The sequence below is a fragment of the Dipodomys merriami genome, unplaced genomic scaffold (assembly GCF_024711535.1).
Source record: "Dipodomys merriami isolate MVZ:Mamm:240054 unplaced genomic scaffold, mDipMer1.0.p SCAF_1, whole genome shotgun sequence".
In the NCBI taxonomy this organism is placed as follows: Eukaryota; Metazoa; Chordata; class Mammalia; order Rodentia; family Heteromyidae; genus Dipodomys; species Dipodomys merriami.
In genome coordinates this window covers 97,519,762-97,543,014 of record NW_027202270.1, presented here as the reverse complement: position 1 = coordinate 97,543,014, position 23,253 = coordinate 97,519,762, and the positions used below count along the sequence as shown (strand labels likewise).

Below are 23,253 nucleotides of genomic sequence, written 5' to 3'. Positions count from 1 at the left end.
ATCCCATTTGTCCAACCTTTCTTTGATTTGTTCTGTTTCCGGGTCTCTATTCAGAAAATTTCGACCTGAGCCAAGGAGACCTAGGGTTTCTCCTATTCCATCCTGTAATGTTTTCAGAGTGTCTGCTTTGAGTTCAAGGTCTTTGATCCATTTGGAGTTGATTCTGGTGCAGGGTGATATATAAGGATCTAGCTTAAGTTTTCTACTTGTAGTTAACCAATTTTGCCAGCACCATTTACTGAAGAGGCTGTCTTCTTCCACTCTATTGTTTTAGCTCCCTTATCGAAGATTAGATGGCTATAGGTCTGTAGGTTCATTTCTGGGTTTTCAATTCTATTCCATTGGTCCTGAGGTCTGTTCTTATGCCAATACCAAGCTGTTTTGATTACTATGGCTTTATAGTAGAGTTTAAAGTTTGGTATTGATATTCCTCCAGCAGTGTTCTTTCCATTGAGGAGCATTTTTGCTATTCGGGGTCTTTTATTGTTCCATATGAATTTTTGGATTGCCTCTTCTATTTCCTTGAAGAATGAGGTTGGAATTTTGATACGTATTGCATTGAATTTGTAGATAGCCTTGGGAAGTATTGCCATCTTCACGATGTTAATCTTTCCAATCCAGGAGCATGGGAGGTTTTGCCATTTTTTAAGTTCTGTGTTGATTTCCTTTTTCAAGATTTTAAAGTTTTCATCATAGAGGTCCTTCACTTCTTTAGTTAAGTTAATTCCTAGGTATTTTATTTTTTGTGGGGCTATTAAAAATGGAGTTGCTTTCCTAATTTCAGCCATACTTTTCTCATTGTTGGCATACAGAAAAGCCATTGATTTTTGGGGGTTAATTTTATAACCTGCTACTTGGCCAAAGTTTTGAATCAGCTTGAGTAATTTGGGAGTGGAGTCTATGGGATTCTTTAAATACAAGATCATGTCATCTGCAAAGAGGGAGAGTTTTATTTCTTCTTTCCCTATTTGGATCCCCTTTATGTCTGCATCTTGTCTTATTGCTGTACCTAGGCATTCTAATACTAGATTGAAGAGAAGTGGAGAGAGTGTGCATCCTTGTCTTGTTCCTGAGGTAAGAGAAAATGGCTTTAGTTTTTCACCATTGAGTATAATGCTGGCTGTAAGTTTGTCATATACAGCCTTTATTGTATTGAGGAATGTTCCATGGATTCCTAATTTTTCCAAAACCTTCATCATAAAGGGGTGTTGGATCTTGTCTAATGCTTTTTCTGCATCTATTGAGATAACCATGTGGTTCTTATTCTTGCTCCTGTTGATGTGATGAATAATATTAATTGATTTGCATATATTGAACCAGCTTTGCATCCCTGAAATGAATCCTGTTTGATCATGGTGTATGATTTTTTGGATGAATTGTTGAAGTCGATTGGCCAAAATTTTGTTGAGAAGTTTTGCATGAATGTTCATCAAAGAAATGGGTCTATAGTTCTCTTTCTTTGATGAGTCCTTGCCTGGTTTTGGGATCAGGGTTATGATGGCTTCATAGAATGTGTTCGGTAGTGAGCTTTCTCTTTCAATTTCATTGAAGAGTTGGAGGAGTATTGGTGTGAGCTCTGCTTTGAAGGCCTTGTAAAATTCCGCTGTAAAACCATCTGGTCCTGGACTTTTCTTAGCTGGGAGGTCTCTTATTGCTGTTTCTATTTCAATGCTTGATATGGGCCTGTTAAGCTGGTTTAACTCATCTTGGTTTAGTTTTGGCATGTCAATATTTGCTAGGAAAAGGTCCATTTCTGTCAAGTTCTCAAACTTATTAGCATAAAGTTTTGAGAAGTATTCCCTTATAATGTTCTGAATCTTGGTTGTTTCCGTGGTGATGTTTCCATTCTCATCTCTGAGTTTATTAATTTGGGTGTGTTCTCTTCTTTTTCTGATAAGATTTGCTAAGGGTCTGTCAATTTTGTTAAGTTTTTCGAAGAACCAACTCTTTGTTTTGTTGATTCTTTCTATAGTTTTTTTGGATTCTAATTCATTTAATTCTGATTTAATTTTGATGATTTCTTTCCGTCTACTGGATTGGGGTTTATCTTGCTGCTCTTTTTCAAGGAGGTTTAGATGTGTCATTAAATTGTTAGTTTCCGATCTCTCCAATTTGTTGATGTAGGAGCTCAGAGCTATAAACTTGCCTCTGAGTACTGCCTTTGCTGTGTCCCAGAGGAGCTGGTAATTTGTGTGTTCATTTTTGTTGAATAGCATGAACATTTGAATTTCCTTTCTAATCTGTCCCATGAGCCACTCTTGATTCAGCAGTGTGTTGTTCAGCCTCCATGTGATACCGGACTTTCTTTGGCGGCTTTTGGTGTTGAGTTCTAATTTTATTCTCTTGTGGTCAGAGAGAATGCAAGGTATAACTTCAATGTTTCTGAATTTAGACAAGTTTGCTTTGTGGCCTAAAATGTGGTCTATTTTAGAAAACGTTCCATGTGCTGCTGAGAAGAACGTGTATTCTGATGCTGCTGGGTGAAATGTTCAGTAGATGTATGTTAAGTCTAGTTGATCTATGCAGCTGTTTAGATCTGCGGTTTCTCTGTTGAGTTTTTGCCGAGTTGATCTATCTAGTGGGGAGAGTGGTGTGTTAAAATCCCCAACAATTAATGTCTTTGGATCTATATGGGATTTGAGGGAAAGTAGTGTTTCTTTGATAAATTTGGGTGCTGCATTGTTTGGCGAATAGATATTTAGAATTGTAATATCCTCCTGAAGGAGAGATCCTTTAAGTAGTATGTAGCGACCTACTTTATCTCTTCTCACGAATTTTAATTTGATGTCTATTTTATCTGATATTAGGATTGCAACTCCCGCCTGTTTATGGGGGCCGTTTGCTTGGTAGATTTTGTTCCAGCCTTTAACATTGAAAATGTGTTTGTTTTTATGGGCAAGATGTGACTCCTGCAGGCAGCAGATAGAAGGGTCTTGTTTTTTAATCCAACTAGACAGTCTATGTCACTTAATTGGAGAGTTCAGTCCGTTAACGTTAAGAGATAGGACTGAGAGGTATTTGGGAGTTCCTGCCATGTTAGGGGCTGCAAAAACTGGGTTCTTCCTATGGTTCTTGGATTCTCAGTTTGGGTGCAGTTTCTTGGCCTTTGTTGCGGTCTTGTTGTTTTTCTATGTGTAGGACATCTTTAAGAATCTTTTGTAGGGCTGGTTTGGTGGAGATGTATTGTTTCAATTTTTCTTTGTTATGGAAGGTTTTTATTTAGCCTTCAGTTCTGAAGGAGAGTTTAGCTGGGTACAGTATTCTTGGTTGATAGTTGTTTGTTTTTAGGGCATGGCATACATCATTCCAGGCTCTTCTTGCTTTGATTGTCTCTGCTGAGAAATCTGAGGTGATTCTAATTGGTTTCCTTTTATAGGTGATTAACCTTTTCTCCTTGACAGCTTTAAGGATCTTTTCCTTGGTCTGAGTTGATCCTGTGTGGATTATAATGTGACGGTGGGATGTCCTATTCTGGTCTGGTCTATTTGGGGTTCTAAAAGCTTCTTGTATCTGAATAGGCCTATCTTTTTGTATGTTTGGGAAGTTCTCTGCTAGGATCCTGTTAAACAAATTTCCTAGACCATTAACTTCTGTTTCTAGGTGCTCCTCTACACCCATTATCCTTAGATTAGGCCTTCTGATGGTGTCTTCCAAGTGTTGGATAGATCTATCATATTTCTTGGACTTGTCTTGGATGGTTGTATGTTCTTTATAATATCTAGGCTGTCTTCAATCCCTGAGATTCGATCTTCTGCATGGTCTAACCTGCTGTCAAGACTCTCTACTTTGTTTTTTATCTCTTTTCCTTCTAATTGGTCAGCTTTGTTGGCTTCAAGTTCTTTGTTGAAGCTCTGTTTTAGGTCTTGTATGAATTTCTTTACTTCCTTAATTTGGTGTTCAGTGTTTGTTCTCAAATCACTTAGTTGATTGGTTATGGTTTCTTTGAACTCCCATTCCTTCTGTTGGGTTCCATTCAGCATTCCCTTTGTGGTCTCCCTGACTTCCTTCAGCTCTTTGTTAATGGATTCCATGAATGCCTTTAGTGATCTTTGTGTATTCTCTACCTGGTCTCTCAATTCCTGAATTACTCTTTGATTAGCTTCCTCCCGTTTGTGGGATTCCTGCAGTTCTCTTTCCTCCTGTTCGTGGGATTCCTGCAGTTCTCCTTGAGTGTTTTCAGCCTGCTCGCGCAATTCCTCCCTTTCTCTTTAAGTATTCTCAAGTTGTTCAAGCAAATCCTGTATCAGTTTTTGAGTAGCTTCCTCACGCTTATGATATTCATGTATAAACTTCTGGGATGCCTCCTCTCTCTCCCTATCACGCTCATACAGAGTCCTTTGTAAGTTGTCAAACTTCTCATTTATCATGTTTGCCACCAGTGTTTGTAGAGCTATTTGGGAACTCTTCTCTGGATTGTTCATTATCTGATCTGACCCCTGATTATCAAGATTGGGAATTGAGATACCCGTATTTGCCATTTTTCTTGTGTTTTTCTGGCTTACTGTGCCCATTTGAGATGAAAATAGCACCAGTTTTGTGCTAGAACACTATCTTAAGGCAACCATCAATCAACGTTTGCATTTATACAGGCAATGGTCTACAGATACAATCTAGTTCAACAGATACATCTATTCAACATCAAACAACTATATGTTAATGGGCTTTGAACCACAGAGAAGAATTTAGAAAACCAGAAATTTTTAGGGTTAGGGAGAGATGTGGGTAAAAAATAGGAATTGATTGGTGTGGGGAGGCACAGGGAGAGTTAACTATGTCCTAATCTCAATGCAGGAAATAGGTTGGGTAGGATGCAAGTAGAGAGAGAGAGAAAAAGAAGAAAGGGAAAGGGAAATGAAAAGAGACCAGAAAAAAAATAGAAACGTAAAAATTAATATAGTTATGGAGATTGAAAGACCATCTATTTAGAGAGGAATGTGAATATATTGAGAAAACAGGAGGGAGATAGAGGAGATGTGAAAAACTTAAAAAAAATGCTTAAAATATTATATAGGTATAAAGAGGTAGTACTGCTATTAAGGAATTTAAGTCTCAGAGCTTTTGGATTGAGTAATAAATTTGTGGATTAAGTGTGTACACAATGGGGGATAGGGTCTACTAGTTAACTATGGGTTTATCTGAGGATGTGCAGGACAAGAGTTAAGTCACATACAGAAGAACAAAAGAGAGGAAAAGGTGAAAAGGATAAGAAAGGGAGAAAAAAAAGATCAGAAGTTCAGTAGAGCTAGACAAAAAACAAAAAGATAATTAAGAAAGAAAGAAGACAAGAAAAGAAAGGAAAACGCACATTCACGTATTCCTAAAATAAAACTTATAAGAGGGAAAAAAAGTTACTGGAAAACAATTATTTTTTCAAAAAAGGCAAAAATTAAAGATTAATAAAAGTTTTAGAAAAGGAAAAAAATTTTTCTTATATATATAAGGTACCAAAAGAAAAGAAGAAGAAAAAAAAAGTTCTTTGATTTTTTTTTTATTTTTTTGGGAGGGGTGGGAAGAATCCTGTATCTCCCTTTTGTCTGTAACCAGCCTCTTGTTGGAGTCTCTGGTCAGCTTGAGGTCCTGTGGCTTGATTGGTTTCGTAAGTCAGTTTGTTCGAACAGGCAGAAAAATGCTCTGCTTTACCCAAGATTTTGAGATCCCCCTCCCAGGTTAGTTTAATGGGAAGGTGATCTGCTTTGAGAATCACAAAAGAGGGGTGATGAGGCTAGGTTCTGGTAGAGTTGAGGCCTTTCAACAAACAGTAGCTTTTCCCTGGGACTATTTTGTGAAAAACTCACAGAGCCCAGCCTGCAGCCATTTTCAGGGTTTCTGTTTTTCAATTGATTGTGGAGGCTGCTAGAGGGAGGGGCAGCCTCTGGCTCTGGTTACCCAGTGAGGAAAGCCACTCCAGTGGCTGGTGCCTGAGCTGGGTGACTTTTCCCTGGATGGAGCTGAGTCTGGCAGGTCACTTCGCCGCCGTTACATTCTTGTGATCTGCTAAATGACTCGTTCTCATTACCTTACTTATGTAACTGAAACCTCCCTGTATATCATCTTGACAATAAAAAAAGAAAAAAAGAAGATGAAAAAAATGAAGCTACATCATCCCATTATATATTTTCCATTAAGAAGTCAGCAGACAGCCAGGCACAAGTGGCTGACTCCTATAATCCTAGCTACTCAGAAGGCTGAGATCTTGAGGATTGTGGTTCAAAGCCAGACCATTCAGCAAAGTTCGTGAGGCTCTTATTGCCAATAAACCACCAGAAAACTGGAAGTGGCATTGTAGCTTTAGTAGAGTGCTCACCTTGAGCTGAAGAGCAGAGGAACAGTGCCAGGCCCAGAGTTCAAGCCGTGACAACCAAAAAAAAAAAAAAAAAAAAGTCAGCAGACTTCCCACATAGTTATTATTATGTGATTAGGAGAGTTTATATTTAAGACAATGTTTATTAAGATGGACATAGAGGGTGGAACTTAAAGATGGATAAAAGAACAAGATTTACAGAATACCAGAAAGATTGATTGCTGTCAGCAAACAATCCTAACACTCTTTGAAAACATTGGTATCATATATACTGTGAAGAAGAGAAACTGCTCATTGTTTTTTACTCCTGATTGGGAGATGTGGGGAGACAGACCATCAAGGGAGAGAGTAAGGGAAGAGGATGTGAAACAAAAAGAATGTACCAAGAGCTTAGAAACCTCTTATTTCATGTACTGCTTGGACCCTAATCTCAATCCAACTCCTCCAAAGGGCATCTTGTATTGCCCCTCAAAAACAAAGACCAGCCACTATGTTGCACCATACATTGCCCTGTTAAATCTGCATATTGGTATATAGCCTTTTATGATTTTTGTAGAAGGGGTAAGATAGCTAAAAATTTTGAGGCATTCTCTGTTTCTTCAAGTATCCTTTTCTCGTGGGTTCCAGATAGCTCCTGGGCTGCAGACCTTTGTAGATCCCAAAGTGACCAGGTGCCTGTCCAGACCTGGACAATACAGATCTCCCGTTCTTCTGCTCAACCAGCAGCAATCATCTTCTTCTCTTCTAGTATCTCTCAGGCAAGACCAGGTTCTCTCTCTCCCTTGCTTTATTTTTCAGAGGAATTCAAGGACCAGTCCAATTTTGTCCCGGTCTCTCCCAATCTTCTCTTCCTCCTCTTCACAGTTCCAAAAACATACCAACCTTACCAATATTCCTTCTAGGTCAGAGGTTTGAATTTTGGATTTTGAATTTTGTTTTTGAACTAGAGTTATGACTCCATTTGTTTTTTTTTTTTATTATCTGCTCTTCTGGGACGCATTTTCTTAATGAATTACCTTAGCAAACGCCTCTGGAGGCTAGCACCTGAGGAGGAAATTGCACAATTGTAAGCTGACACAGATGGATAAATACTGAATACTGAAGATGCTAAATGATATGATCTTTACCATGGGTAAAATAAGACAGATACTAGGATATTTAAGGTAGGCTAGTTGTATGACTTTCTTAAAAAGAGAAAGAATGGAACCTGAAATCAGTCCGCAAAAATCTTGGTATTTATTCCTAACAAAACCATAGAATGCTGGACACCACTGGCTCACATCTATCATTCTAGCTACTTAGGAGGCTAAGATCTAAGGGTCACAGTTCAAAGCCAGCTTGGATAGTTAAATGCAAGCGACTTTTGTCTCTGATTATTTAGCAAAAAGCCAGAAGTGAAGGTGTAGCTTTAGTAGTTCAGCTTCAGCCTTGAGCAGAAAAAGCTAGACAGAAGCTCCAGTCCCTAAGTTCAAGCCTTAATACAAAAGTAAATAAATAAACAAATAAATAAAATGCATGATTCAATAAATAGTTGGCAAACATGTACAAAACAAATCTTGGCCCTTAGAATGAAATTAAAATTCATTATTAATCAGTTGTAGCTTACTAAAAATACATTATGCCAAAATAACCACCCTTTCTTTTTATGGATTATCAGTAGATGAATTATGTCAAGAACTGATGCATCTTGATTATAATAAATCACTTGATGGGTCATAGGGAAGTGCTATGTGGAGTCTTGAGGAACCTCCATACTGCTTTCCAAAGTGGTTGAACAAGTTTACACTCCCACCAACAATACAGTAGGGTTCCCTTCTGGCCACATCCCCTCCAACATCTGTTATTAGAGTTCTTGATTATAGCCAATGTAACTGGGGTGAGGTGGAATCTCAATGTTGTTTTGATTTGCATTTCTTTTATGGCTAGAGAGGTTGAGATTTCTTCATGTGTCTATTGGCCATCCTTCTTTCTTCTTCAGAGAAGTTTCTCTTTAAGTCTTTAGCCCACTTATTTATTGGGCAGTTGTTTCTTTGAAGATTTGTTGATGGGGGATTTAATTTTTTGAGTCGCAGGTATATTTTAGATATGAGACCCCTGTCTGTTGTATGGCTAGCAAAGACCTTCTCCCAATCCGTGGGCTTTCTATTGATCTTGCTAGCTATGTCCTTTGCCATGCAGAAGCTCTGAAGCTTCATGCAATCCCATTTGTCCAACCTTTCTTTGATTTGTTTTGTTTCTGGGTCTCTATTAAGAAAATTTCAGCCTGTTCCGAGGAGACCTAGGGTTTCTCCTATTCCTTCATGGAATGTTTTCAGGGTGTCTGCTTTGACTCCGAGGTCTTTGATCCATTTGGAGTTTATTCTGGTGCAGGGTGACATATAAGGATCTATCTTTAGTTTTCGACAGGTGATTTACCAATTTCCTACCAGAGCATTTGGAAGAGATGTTAAGGTCTGAAAGGAAATATTACTTGTTATAAGCCTTGCTTGAAGAATCATTAGCAAACCTGTCCATTAGAGACATGATATTTAATAGAGCCAGCAGGAACTGTTTATAATAAATTGATTAATATATTATAATAATATAATAATTAATCTATTAATATATAGTCTGAACTTATTCAATGTGGGTAGAAAGATAGGGACATTCATTCTCTTATACAAGGAGATCATGTCTTATGAAATGTAGACTGCAATCTCACACACACACACACACACACACACACACACACCTCTGCATTCCAATACAGAAAGGTATGGTACAAAAGTAAACTAAGAGGAATTTAATGTTCATGACTAAAACAATTAAATATTGAGATTATTATGGTCAATTAATGTTATAATGTAACTTTGTCAGGGTTAAACAAAGGAGGAGGCAACAATGCTGGATAAGAAATGTATTCATTACTTTGTTCATGTAACTGTAGCCCCTCTGTACAGTATTTTCACAATAAAAACCTTATTTAAAAAATATGAATCCTAAAAATTAAAAAGAAAACAACCTTTACACCCAGAACCTCCGGGTTTCCATCTTATCTTCATTGCCTAGGAACAATCTGGCTTTCATCAAGCTACATAACTTTGTGAGCATTCAGTTTTTCCTTTTCTACAAAATAAAAAATAGTAACTGGTCTCATAGAGCTGTTATAAGAAGTAAGTAAGAATAAGGATGTAAAAATATTTGTAAAAATGAAAAACCTTCAGTCCTAGACAATGGAGAGAGAGAGAGAGAGAGAGAGAGAGAGAGAGAGAGAGAGAGAGAGAGAGAGAGAGAGAGAGAGAGAGAGAGAGAGAGAGCTCATTATTAACCTCTCATTTAATAATGAGCAAAATTCTGGTAACTAATGATCATGGAATTATAACAAGGATTGGAAACAAAGGTAGTGAGCATTAAAACAAGGCTGTTCAGGGGACTGAATAAAAGACAAGTGAAAGAACTAAGATAAGGTTAAGGGAAAACACTGGGACTGAAGACTTTAAGAGTGTCACATAGAAGAGTCAGTTCTTTATATCTACAACACAAATAGGACTAGTGAGGGTAAGCTGTAAGAGGCTAATTTTTTAAGTGTAAATAGAATATTAATTAAAGGTGAAGACTTACTACACTCTCAGTAATCTCAAGGTCCCAATATCCAACTACAAGCTCTAACATATCATATTAAATTATTTCTGATTTGTGGTTTTAAGAGCCCCAGACCATATTAATACACACAAGTATTTATGCATACGCATATCACCTCTAGTCTTCTGATGTCCTAACCTGTTTCTCTTGGAGGCACAACATTGCTTTGCTGTGCGTATTCTGTTCTCAAGGATATCATGGCACAGTTAGACGTAGGATTTATGCTTCATTCCGAAGAACCATTTTCCTTCTTCACATAGTCCATTTCTTTCCAGCCACTTCTACCTTCTCCTCTAGCAGTATTTCCCACCCCATTAGGCGGTGTAGTTCACTGCTGGTGCCCATTTGGGCACTAACCAAACCTTTTATGGAGTTACTGTACCCCTACCTGCCTAATTACAGAATTCAAAGCAGAACTAGTGAATTAATAACGTGTATTTATTCCCTGCAGCGTCTGGGGTAGTGTAATGCTGCAGCGTGCTTACAGTAGTATGCAAGCTTTCTCTTCACCCCTCATCCTCCAGCAGCCAGAATGGAAGGTGCACTTTACTCACCAGTGAGTAAATCATGTGAATGGCTGTTTTAAAGCATATGCCCAATACACAGCTCACAGAGAGAACTATACTTTCAAAAGCTCTCTGAGAACACATGCTTGGAATCTGAAATTGTACTAAGTATTGTGTTTTCTCAGGAATCCTAGCTGAAGCAAGACTGTAGAGGCACACATGACATGGAAATGTTTGCCACTGCATTGATTTTCTCAACCAAAGAATTCTCTAATGTTTGTTCCTACAACTCTTCTTCAGATATGTATATTAGTACCAAAGCTGTATAATTCTAGATTAACAGAACACACTAGAAGTCATTCCTCATGGCTGATAGCAAGGAAGATTCTGAATGATTCTGGGTCAGTGTGACAATCTTTGTGTCTCAGCTTCAGGCAATAGTCTGTATTTTCAGATCCATGTAGGTTGAGGCTAACCAAACAATGGAGTAATCAGTAATGTCTGTCAAAGTTCTCTGTGGTTGTGAAAGTTAGTTAATTCTCATTTTTTTTTAAATGTGGCTGAGCACCAGTAATTCATGCCTGTAATCTTTGCTACTCAGTAAACTGAAGTCTGAGGATCATGGTTCTAAACCAGCTCGTCAGGAAAGCTCATGTCTCCAATCAAACACTTAAAAAGACGGAAGTGGAGCTGTGGTTCAAGTGTTGGAGTGCCAGACATGAGCAAAAAAACCTAATGCCTAAGGCTTGAATACAAGCCATAGTACTGGCACACAAAAGAAAATCAAACAAAATCTGCCTATTTGTCTACAGTTTTTGATTGCTAAATTCATTCCTCAGATCTGATGGTCAGGGTGGGTCAAAGTGAGAATTAAATCTCTGAAATGTATGTGATTTCACCATGTTGACACATTTTACTTAGTTCTTTTGTAGAAGAAAATGAGAAAAGCAACAAATATCAAAGTATGTAAGAATAAGTAAAGTGTAAGAGTGATTTAATAATGAACTATGAACAGTGTAGGCTGAAGAAATAATTTCTAGAGGAGGGTAAGAACTCCATCCCATGGTGCTGTGGTAATTGGAATGTTTTATAGACAACTCTAAAAACAAAGTCATATTTTCTTCCTACATTCCATGAATAGCTGTCCAACTAAAGGTAGGGCATTATACCAGCTGAATGGACTGCAGTTCTAAATCCTCTGAGAAAACTCCTTCCCCAACAAAAGTCAGTGAAGGCTGATATAATACAAAGTAAAGAGAAAAATGCTTTGCTTTGGACCATTCATTTTCTTTAGTTAACAATGTTACCCTAAGATATCCATGTTATACCGTATTTTTCCATATATCATATCCAAGTGTTGTAATTTAATTCAAGACTAGGAAAGCAATTAGGTATATTGAAATTAAATGCATTTTGCACTAAATAATAAATGTTTTATCTTGAATATTAGTGTTAACTTGACTTTGGTATAAGACATAATTAAATGACATATATTTAATGAACTTCAGGCACTTTTAATGTCTGAAATAAAGTGATATTAAATATCAGACCAATGAAAATTCACATCAAACTCACATAGATTCTACTACTAATAATGCTTAGTTATTTCTACCTTTTTTTTTATTTTTTATTTTTTTTGGTCCGATCATGGGGCCTGAACTCTGTGCCTGGGCGCTGTCCCTCAGCTCTTCAGCTCAAGGCTAGCACTCTACCACTTGAGCCACAGCGCCACTTCTGGCTTTTTTCTTTTTGCTTATGTGGTGCTGAGGAATCGAACCCAGAGCCTCATGCATGCAAAGCAAGCGCTCTACCACTGAGCCACCTTCCCAGCCCCTCTGCCTTTATTTTTATAATACCCAAAATTAAATGAGGAGTGAGGCTTTAGAATTCTTGAGGACTCATTTTCCAAGTCTGAATAACTGCTACCGTCCCTGCATTTAACTCTAAAACAGCTGATGTGGTATAAACTATAAATGAATTATGCACTTGTTCTGTATTTGTCATTTATTTATTTTTCCCAATAATTAATCTTTTCAGCCATTGACCTAATCAATAATTTGCTGCAAGTAAAAATGAGAAAGCGCTACAGTGTGGATAAGACCTTGAGCCACCCTTGGTTACAGGTAAAATGAGTCACTTATTTTTCTCCATTGTATGAGTTTCCAAATACTAATATAATTCAGTTTCCACTGTAGAAATCTCCTGTCATAATTTCAAAAGTGTATTTATCCTAATATTAATGCATTTCCCAAAGCACATGCAATCTCCTAGGAGTTACTATCAGTTTTAAATTTCTAAACCTCTCTTGTTCTAACAGGAAATTTGACAGAGACAGATGTGGGACACATGCACACACACACACACACACACACACACACACACACACACACACACACACACACACACACACACACACACGCACACAGTTTTACTTTTTTAATCCCAAGGATCATAACAGAACTCAGACGACCAGATTTCACAAGCATCTGTATTGTGATCCTGATAAATGTCCCAACAGATGCCCATCTAGTCATGCCCTGTACTCATTTAGAAGCTCATTTGTTTTTAAATCCTGAGGGTTATTCTGCATGGATATAAATAGATGCAAATGCAAAGCGTGGACATGTATTCTCTTAAATATTAGTTATTTTTCACGTTGATCTGAAAGTTTAGAAAAAATGATACTCTGAAATCCTGAAGGAATATTTTGTAGGCATGAATTTCCAAAAGAACGTCAACATCCTGATTGCTTGACTACAAGCATTGATTAGCCATCTTTTCAGCTATTAGCCACCTTTTCATATAAGTACTTGTATTTTCAAAGGTTAAGCTAAGGATGGCCTCAGTACTGATGCTGTCTCATGAGGACATGTGACAAATAATGCCACACTATTAGAGTGGAAGAGAAAAGATAACTCACAGTGGTGGGAGCTGACAACCTAGTAGTCAGTGTGTTGAGTTGTAGTGATCTCTGGGTAATATTTTGGACTGTTTCTGCAGGACTATCAGACCTGGTTAGATTTACGAGAGCTGGAATGCAAAATGGGGGAACGCTACATCACCCATGAGAGTGATGACTCGAGGTGGCAGCAGTATGCAGGAGAGCAGGGGCTACAGTACCCCCCACACCTGATTGATCCAAGTGCTAGCCACAGTGACAGTCCTGAGACTGAAGAAGGAGAGATGAAAGCCCTCAGCCAGCGTGTCAGCATCCTCTGAGTTCCATCCCTTCTAATCTGTCAAAACACTGTGGAATTAATAAATACATACGGTCAGGTTTAACATTTGCCTTGCAGAACTGCCATTATTTTCTGTCAGATGAGAACAAAGCTGTTAAACTGTTAGCACTGTTGATGTTTCTGAGTTGCCAAGACAAATCAACAGAAGCATTTGTATTTTGTGTGACCAACTGTGTTGTATTAACAAAAGTTCCCTGAAACACTAAACTTGTTATTGTGAATGATTCATGTTATATTTAATGCATTAAACCTGTCTCCACTGTGCCTTTTGCAAATCAGTGTTTTTCTTACTGGAGCCTCATTTGGGTCAGAGACAGAACCTGTCCATGCAGTTGTTGTGTTTGGTATGTCCTATTCATATTGGTGTAAGCAAACTCTTGAAGAGTCGATTATTACCAGTGTTCTATGAACAATTCAAAACACATGGGGAAACAAAGTTGGAGGTGAAAAGATATAAAGACACAATCACCTGGAAGTGTTACTGTATGGGTTAAAATCTTTTGTCTGCCTGGTGTGCCTCAATATACCGTAACTCAAGTAAGCACACCTAGGAACGCAGAGCCTACTGCTCTTAAGCCTAAATGCCTTAGAAATGTAAACTGCTATATACAAACAGTATGTTCCTTTCTTAAAATACCCTGCTGTACTGTGGGAAAACAGCAGCTCAGAAACCTTTGGCCTTTTGTGTATTTTTCAATAATAAATAAATATTCTTGTCAAAATATGTGACCCTCTGATTTAATTATTTCTTGTTGCTTTTATTTGTCACCCATACTATTGTTTTCTGGACAATTCAATGCAGAAGTATCTGCTGAAAAGCCAAAGAAAAGTCATACTGTCTAGAATTTAACGTAATCTGCGCGGGTGTAGTAAAAGTAAGCTTCAAAGTGTAGTGGAGCCAGGTACTGGTGTGTCATAACTGTAACCCTAACTACTCAGGAGGCTGAAATCCGAGGATCATGATTTGAAGCCTTCTAGCAGGAAAGTCTGTGAGACTATCTCCAGTGAGATAGCCAGAAGGGAAAGTCTATATAGCTCAAGTTCTAGAGCACCAGTTTTGAGTATAAAAGTTAAGGGTCAGCACCTAATGACTTTAGTCAGTTCCAATACTCACACTCTCACACATTCCCACATATACACTTACAAAATAGTGTAGCAGATAATTTCTGCTATTCATGACATCTAGCTTCTAATCAAAATGAAGACTTTCAAAGGGAAAATAACCAAAGCCAAACAGGAACTTGGAGGTATACATGGAAACATTGCCCTTAACCTTCTCAATTTAGCTTCATGATTTAGCTAATATAAGCCAGAGAATATTATTTTTTGGGAGAAGCCTGAAAATATTGTGTTAAAAACTATAGTATTTTCAATAGATGGGGAATGAATAATTGTTATTCTTGGTTTTAGTACTATTTCTGACTTTGAAAGAATTAAGCCTGATATTTTAAAAGTTCCTCAATCTACTACTTTTAATTTGGGACAAGGTGTGTGTATACCCTCATATCCAAGTGACTATGAATACATGTCACCCAATCAAGCAGAGTTTATCAACCAATAACTTACTATATTACTGTGTTACTCTTTTATATGACAAGAGACTAAACAATTTCAGGAATCATAAGTGGATGAAAACACATAAATAACATCCCTAATAAAACACACAATGATTTACTCTAAATTTATTTCTTCTTCCTCTTATCAACTGCATTATGAGATATAATTAAAAGCTTCTTATTTGTAATGAGATCCTAACAATATTATAGGATAAGATACTATGATAATAAAACCCATAAGTTATAAAAATATCCTAATGTCCTTGGTGATTGGGCAAATTGCCTAATAGAAGTTACTATAAATTTTTAAATGACCCAGATGTTAATTATTCACATAACAAAAATTTACTGAACTTCTATTTTACAAAGCTCTTTGCTAAATTCTATGATGTGTGACTGTGAATCAGATGTGGCCCTTGTCAAAGGAATTTCCTGTCTACAAAGAAAACAAATATAAAAGTCTAATACTTTGAAAAATATACAAAACAATAATAGAGAAAAGCAAGAAGGTAAAGTTTGAATAGGTTTTGAGAAACTAATCATTATGCACCAGCTTCAATGTAAGAGAAACATGACCAAAGATGTGATAATTGAGAGTACAAAAATAGATTTTTACAGTAGGATAATCAAACTTAGGAAATAAGACATACGAACAACAGAGATGGGATGAGATTTTAGGTCCAGAGTACCTTTTGAGTTATTCTAGGGATTTCAAGTGTATGCTTTATGAGTCTTGGGAAATCATAAACTTTTAACCTGAAGAGTAAGTGCCATCAACTAGTTCACTCTGCCAGAAGCTCGGAGATCAGCTGAAAGGACCTTCAAGTCCCCCTTAATTCCTGTCATAGTAATGGAAGAATATTGGTGGCTGAACTAAAGCAGTAGTAAAACAAGAAGATAGTTGAAGAGGAACATGTAAGAGTTTAATATGCTGGTGGAATCAGTGGGACTTTGTTAGTGTTTGGAATCAATCTTAGGCTTTTTGGTTCCCATTAAAGTTTTTTTAATTGTAAAGGAGTTGTACAGAGGGGTTACAGGTACATAAGTCAGGTAAAGAGTACATTTATTTTCAAATATTTGTTATCTTCAAGTAGTTGTACAAAGGAATTGCCATTTAACAAAGCAGTTTATGAATACAATTTATCTTGATCAAAGTCACCCCTTCCAGCATTCTCAACCTATCCCTTGGCCTTTTCTTGTTAAAACAAGAAAGACAAAAGTTGGGAAAAAAGAATCACAATCGGTACCTTATAAGATCTCTTGTTTCTATTTCTTGGAGTTTATTTTGATAAGCATGATTTTATATGATCATATGCACATAACTAATGAGCCCTTGCCATCCTCTCCTAAGAATATCCTTTTTTGTTCTTACTATGTTAATGTTTAGAGTACTGTTTAATTAATCATGCCCAAGTGTTATAATTTGTCTTTTACTATCCATTGGATTTATTTGTAGATTTATAGACACATTCTAGTTATTACAGATGAAGGAAACCATGCAGCCTATGTTTCTTTAGGTCTAGTTTAGTTCACTTAATAAATTTTTTTTCCAAATCTTTCCACTTTCTTATGAATGGGGCAATGTCATTCTTTCTCATGGAAGCATAGAATTCCATTGTGTCTATGTACCACATTTTTTGATCCACTCATCCACTGAAGGGCATCTGATTTGATTTCACATCAAAAAATCTAACAATAACAGATGCTGGCAGGGATGTGGCAAAAGGGAACACTGTTGTACTGTTGGTAGGAGTGTAAACTTGTTCAACCACTCAAGAAAGCAGTATGGAGGTTCCTCAAAAGACTAAACATAGAGCTTCCCTATGACCCAACAATTCCACTCCTGGACATTTTTTTCAAATGACCACAAATCAGGCTGCACTGAACCCACCAGCACAACAATGTTCATTGCAGCACTATTTACCGAAGTAAAAATCATGTTTCTAGAAGGTGAGTTTGCATTTAAATATTTGTATAAAAAATTTTGGTTAGGACAGCAAGTTAAAGATGTCTGGAAGGGAGTTAGATGTGAACCTGGAATTTGGAAAAATCAAAGTTTAAAGATACAGATTTGGAAGTTAATAACTTATATAGTGATAATACTTCAATCCCCAGGAAGTGATGAATTTACCTAAGAAGTAGGTCACAAATATGAGATACATGCATTTGAAGTGATGTTACAAGGAAAGAAATGATCAGAAATGTTCCCAGACAGGATCAGATAGAGTGGTGTTGGAGAATCCAAGAGATGAAATAATGCCAAGCATTTAATGGGTACCAAATAGAAATGCTATATAAAGATAAATGTTCCAGTATTTGGGGGACACCTTAACATCCTTGTTAGAAGTTTATAATAAGTATGAAGGATTCTCCTGCTCTACTCAGAACAGCAATGTCAAATGGATTTCTGGGCAGTATTGATACTGACACAACCTGTCCTGCAGGTTGAAAGAGAAAAGTTATCTGTCAATGTCTACAAATTGCAATCCCCAAAAGTCATGTGACTTTTCTTCCACTCAGAATATCAAGGGTGCTGCAAAGTCCTCAATTTCAATGAATAAACACTAACTTTTTATGCTAAATATCTTGAATAAAATTGTCCAGATTTTCATATCAGTGATATATTACGGAATCAACATAGACACGTCAAAGTCTAGGTGTAACACAATAAGCATACTGAGCTTTTTTTAAAAAAGTATCTTCTATCATTTTGACAAAAGAAAGAGAAGTGACCAAAGCCCATTTCACGAAAGGTGTGCCATCTGTCATTGTCAACAAGGCCATCATTGCCAGAGAGGCTATATTCCTTAAGCAATAACATTATAGGTTCCCTCAACCTAGAGTCACAATTGCTGCTCCCTGTGTATTATGAAAACTGCCACTGAGTCTTATTTTTGGCCTGATGGGGAGGACAGTATTCAGAGAATTATTTCCACCTCTATTTTCTTCCTTAGAGGAAGTATTTTTATTATGTTCATTTAAAAGGCATTTTATGATGTCCTTTAACTCTGCAAAAGAAATTACATTTGATTTTAGAAAATACCCATGTTTTGTGGAGATATTTCAAGAAAGAGTTATTGTGTGCAATGTGTTGAATAATTACATCAATTTATATAAGGATAATCAGTTGCTCTCTATTGTCATCATCCCTTATTCAGTCATTAATTTTGCTTCCTCTATGAAGTAATCACATTCTGCATACTCTTTGTTGAGAACTATCTTGTCAACAGAAAACACACTGCATTTCACCATGAAGGAAAACCAGTTATTTTGCTTAATATAATTTTTCCAAGTCTTTCCATTTCCTTACAAACTGTACAGATCATTCTTTCTGATGTATAGAATTTCATTGTGTGTGTGTGTGTGTGTGTGTGTGTGTGTGTGTGTGTATGACTGTTTCTTGATCTATATGTCTACTGAGGGGCCTTTGGGTTGATTTCATATCTTGGCTATGGTAAACAATACTGCAATGAATATGATTATGCTGGGAGATAATTTTTCTAAGTCTTTCCATTTCCTTACAAACTGTACAGATCATTCTTTCTGATGTATAGAATTTCATTGTGTGTGTGTGTGTGTGTGTGTGTGTGTGTGTGTGTGTATGACTGTTTCTTGATCTATATGTCTACTGAGGGGCCTTTGGGTTGATTTCATATCTTGGCTATGGTAAACAATACTGCAATGAATATGATTGTGCTGGGAGCTTTAGTGTGACCATTTGTTTTTATTGGATAAATGCCCAGGAATGGAACTGCCAGGTTATAGGGAAGCTCTATGTTTAGTCTTTTGAGCAAACTCCATACCGCTTTCCTGAGTGGTTGAACAAGTTTACATTCCTACTAATAGTGCAGCAGTATGCTCTTTTGGTCACATCCCTGCTAGCACATTTGTTATTGTTAGTTTTCTTGATAGTGGCCATTCTAACTAGGGTGAGGTGAAGTCTCAATGTTGTTTTGATTTGCATTTCTTTTATGGCCAGAGATTTTAAACTTTTCTTTCTTTCTTTCTTTCTTTCTTTCTTTCTTTCTTTCTTTCTTTCTTTCTTTCTTTCTTTCTTTCTTTCTTTCTTTCTTTCTTTCTTTCTTTCTTTCTTTTTTGTCGGTCGTGGGGCTTGAACTCTGGGCTTGGGCGCTGTTCCTCAGCTCTTCAGCTCAAGGCAAGTGCTCTACGACTTGAGCCAAAGCACCACTTCCAGTTTTCTACTGGTTTATTGGAGGTAAGAGTCTCACAGACTTTCCTGCCCAGGCTGGCTTCGAACCGCGATCCTCAGATCTCAGCCTCCTGAGTAGCTAGGATTACAAGCGTGAGCCACCGGCGCCGGGCTTGAACATTTCTTTATGTGTCTAGGAGTCTCTTATGTGTCTAGACGTCGCTCTTTAACTCTTTAGCCCATTTATTAATTGGGTTGTTGTTTCTTTCACAGGTTTTTTTTTGGGGGGGAGGGTTAATTTTTTGAACTATGCATATATCTTATATTAAGTGAAGTAAGCAAGACCCAAAGAAACAGGTTCAATGGTTTCTCTCATTTGTGGCAACTAAAATGTGCTTACAAATTTACAAGATAAACACACTGGACGGTTAAAGAAAAAAATACTGGGACATGATAAATTATACAGGTCACTAGGCATTCACACAGCGTGAGACCAGAGGAGAATAGCTTTAGGAGAGGCTTACATAGGCGTAATAGCTATGGCCTCTGACCATATAAAATAATGTTTACCAAACTGAACTCCAGGAAATGAAAATAAGAGGTGTTTTCTGTTTGTTGCTTTTTTTCATTTCTGTTTGTTTGCTTGTTTGGGAGGATAAGTAGAGGCACAGAAACGGTTGGACAAAAAGTGAACAATTGCAGCAGTGACACTCACTAAACACTGTCAAAAATGGACTATATAACTTGTGCGTGGAAACGGGAAGGGATGACCTGGGAGAGAGCAAGGGAAAGGTTGATGTTGTTCAAAAGAAATGTACTCATCTCACTTATGTAATTGTAACCCATCTGTACATCACCTTTACAATAGCAAGGAATTTTTTAAAATAGCCATCTTATTTTCCCAAAGGCAAGAAGCCGAGGCTTTCACATTGCCTGGAACATTCCGCTTTTCATCGCTCTCTCTTAGTCTGAACTCCTTACACTCTTCTACTACTTGATGGGCCCATGTCTGGTAGTTTTTGCTCCTCTTCTCTTTAACTGCTTTATAGTGCTGGATACACATTTTAAGTGTAACATTTTAATTCCAATATCAATTTTTTGCTACTTGTTTTAGCTTGTTTTTTTTTCTTGAGGTTAATCACTTATCACTGTCTACTTTAAAAAAGCTTGCTCCTCTGAAGTAGCCTTCCTTTCACCCTTCTTGTGATATAATTTACTTCCATAGTATAGCTTTATATATAAAATAACAGTATTGTTTCACAAACATTAATTTGTGCAATCATCCCTTAAGTCAGTTAAGGAGAAAAGTACTTGGTCCTTTATTTTTTAATAAATTTTTTATTGTGAAAATACTGCACAGAGGGGTTACAATCACATGAGCAAGGTAATGAGTATATTCTTATCAAGCATGTACTTGGTCCTTTATATCCCTTCCTCTTTAGTTCTTCATGTGAACTCAAGGAATTACCTATCCCTGACTGACTCCCTTTTGTATTTCTTCATCAAGGCAGATCTTTGAGTAGCAGATTTTTGCTATCTTTTCACATTTGGGAATGTCTTTAATTCACCTTCCTGTTTGAAGGATAGTTTTCTGAATATAAATTCTTTCATAGATTTTTTTCTTAGTATTTATGAATATAGAATCTTACTACCTTTTGGCATCTGTTGTGTCTGATGAAAAAAATAAGCTTTTTTTAAATTTTGTGATTCCCTTGTAAATGATGAATAGTTTTTCTCTTCCTGCTTTCAGTATTTTCTTTTTCTTTAACAGTTTGACTATGGTATGTGAAGTTTCTGTGATTGCCTTCTTTAATTTGTTGAGCCTCCTGGATGTATGGATGAATACTCTCTATCCAAGTTAGGAAAAGATAGCCCAATATGCCTTATAATACTTTTCCTTCCCTTTCTCTTTGTCTTCTCTGATTGGGACTCCTTTGTCTGTAATTTGGCATGCTTTAGATGACACTATTTTGAATCCCCAGACATATTAACCCAATTTTAAGAATATACATAACAGGGCTGAAAGTTTGGTACAAGCCTGTATTCCTAGCTGTGTGGGAGTAATAAGTAGACAAATCACAATGCAAGGGTGGCTCTGGGGAAAAGCATGAGATCCTAAAAAATAAAAGCACAAAGGGCTAGTAGTATGGCTTAATAGTAAGGGTGCTTATCTCATGAGTATGAGGTCCTCAGTTCAAAACCCAGACAATCAAATTTAATTAATTAAGCTTATGCCATAAATAAAAATATAGGGAATAGAAGAAATTTCTGAGATATCCAATTTTTTCCCTTTCTTCAATTTTCCCATGATTAGTTACTAAATTACCAAGGAGTTAGCATATTAATTCTCTTTGTGAACATAAACATATAATTTAAAAATTACACTTAATCTATTTCTTTCTTTTATTATCTGACTGTCTGAACAATATGACTTGCTGTACCCAATATTTTTCTATCTCCATAATAAGATATGAGTGGGTGTGTGTGTCCTAGAAACCTTCAGGCCCTAAGAACTAATCTCAACTAACAGCAGCACACTGCTTGCAGAAATTCTACCAATTCTCCCCCATCCCAATTTTTTATTTATAAAAATTGACACCAGGAAAAATGAATTCACAGATTTTTTTCAGTGTTGAGAGCAGTTTTGCTCCACTGTCCTGCTAAGTGAGATGGTTCTCTTCATGCTCTATCTTAGTTTTTCCTAAAGGTTCAAAGAAAGGAATGTGGCTGCTTATTGTTACTACTGATGTATAATTTGAGTAACCCTCTACTTTTTTGATTTTTTTTTTTGGGGGGGGAGGTCCGGTCGTGGGGCCTGAACTCTGGGTCTGGGCGCTGTCCCTCAGCTCTTCAGCTCAAGGCTAGCGCTCTACCACCTGAGCCACAGCACCACTTCCAGCTTTTTTTTTTTCTTTTTGCTTATGTGGTGCTGAGGAATCGAACCCAGGGCCTCAGGCATGCAAGGCAAGCGCTCTACCACTGAGCCACCTTCCCAGCCCCTCTTTTGATGGAAGCATCTGCCTTACACTTCCAGCTTCCATTATAACTGCTAGTTAAACTTGTTCTGTTTTGTACTCAATAAAAATGACACTTTTATTTATAATAAGTGTATCATCCCACCTTTCTCAAAGCAATAAAAACATGAATCAACTCACACTGTGCTTAGTCTTCTGGCAAACATTTCTGTCTTGTTTTCCTACCTACTTTGATTGTTTGTATCTCATAAAATAATATCCTCAATTTTTATTCTCTTTACATAATCGTACAAAGAGGTTTTAATTCAACTGTTACCTCTTCCATCACTCTCCCTCCTCACTATAATTAACCTCATTTTTACCACTAGTGAAAGTCTTGTTAGAATCAAGGTCCTCAGGGACCTCAAATTCAAAATTGATTTTCTTCACTAGAGAGTAAGAGTTAAAAACCCACATGTGGACACAGACAAAAACTTGAGTTCTGAGTACCCCTAAATGTCTGGCCCATGGTAGTACCTCACGTTTCTTTGTGGATATTGTAAAACACAAGATATAATAATACATGTACAACCCTTACAGCCTCTAGTAGATGATATCAACAGACATTTTCTTTTTTTGTTGCTGTTTTTGTCATTTTTTTTAAATTATCTTTAAGTAGTATACAAAGAAGTAGCCATTTAACAAAGCATTTTATGAATGCAATGTGTCACCTTTTCAATGTCTCCCTTTCAACATTCCTCCCAACCCATTCATTCCTTACGTTTCTTAGTTTTTTATTGAACTGCTGACTGTATTCTCCTCTTCATTCATCTAACTCTCTACTTGCCACCTTCCATCCCTTGCAAGTATTTGTTGGTCTTTGACTTGAACTTGATGGACATGGGTCCACTCCAACTCCCTGTCTC

The 23,253-nt window shown here is 37.0% G+C and overlaps 1 protein-coding gene across 5 annotated transcripts in view; it reads left to right on the top strand.

Moving 5' to 3' along the window:
* Positions 1-14,388, top strand: part of Prkd1 (protein kinase D1) — a 345,647-nt gene extending 331,259 nt beyond the window's left edge. For 3 of the 5 annotated variants that reach the window (XM_070026173.1, XM_070026153.1, XM_070026159.1), the window contains 2 exons: positions 12,466-12,551; positions 13,429-14,383. In XM_070026173.1, the coding sequence (XP_069882274.1) occupies positions 12,466-12,551; positions 13,429-13,647 (305 nt within the window). In that variant the 3' untranslated portion in view covers positions 13,648-14,383. Of the gene's footprint in view, positions 1-12,465; positions 12,552-13,428 lie in introns of all 5 variants that reach the window. The other 2 variants (XM_070026146.1, XM_070026167.1) reach the window with 1 other exon arrangement.
* Positions 14,389-23,253: the final 8,865 nt, after the last annotated feature.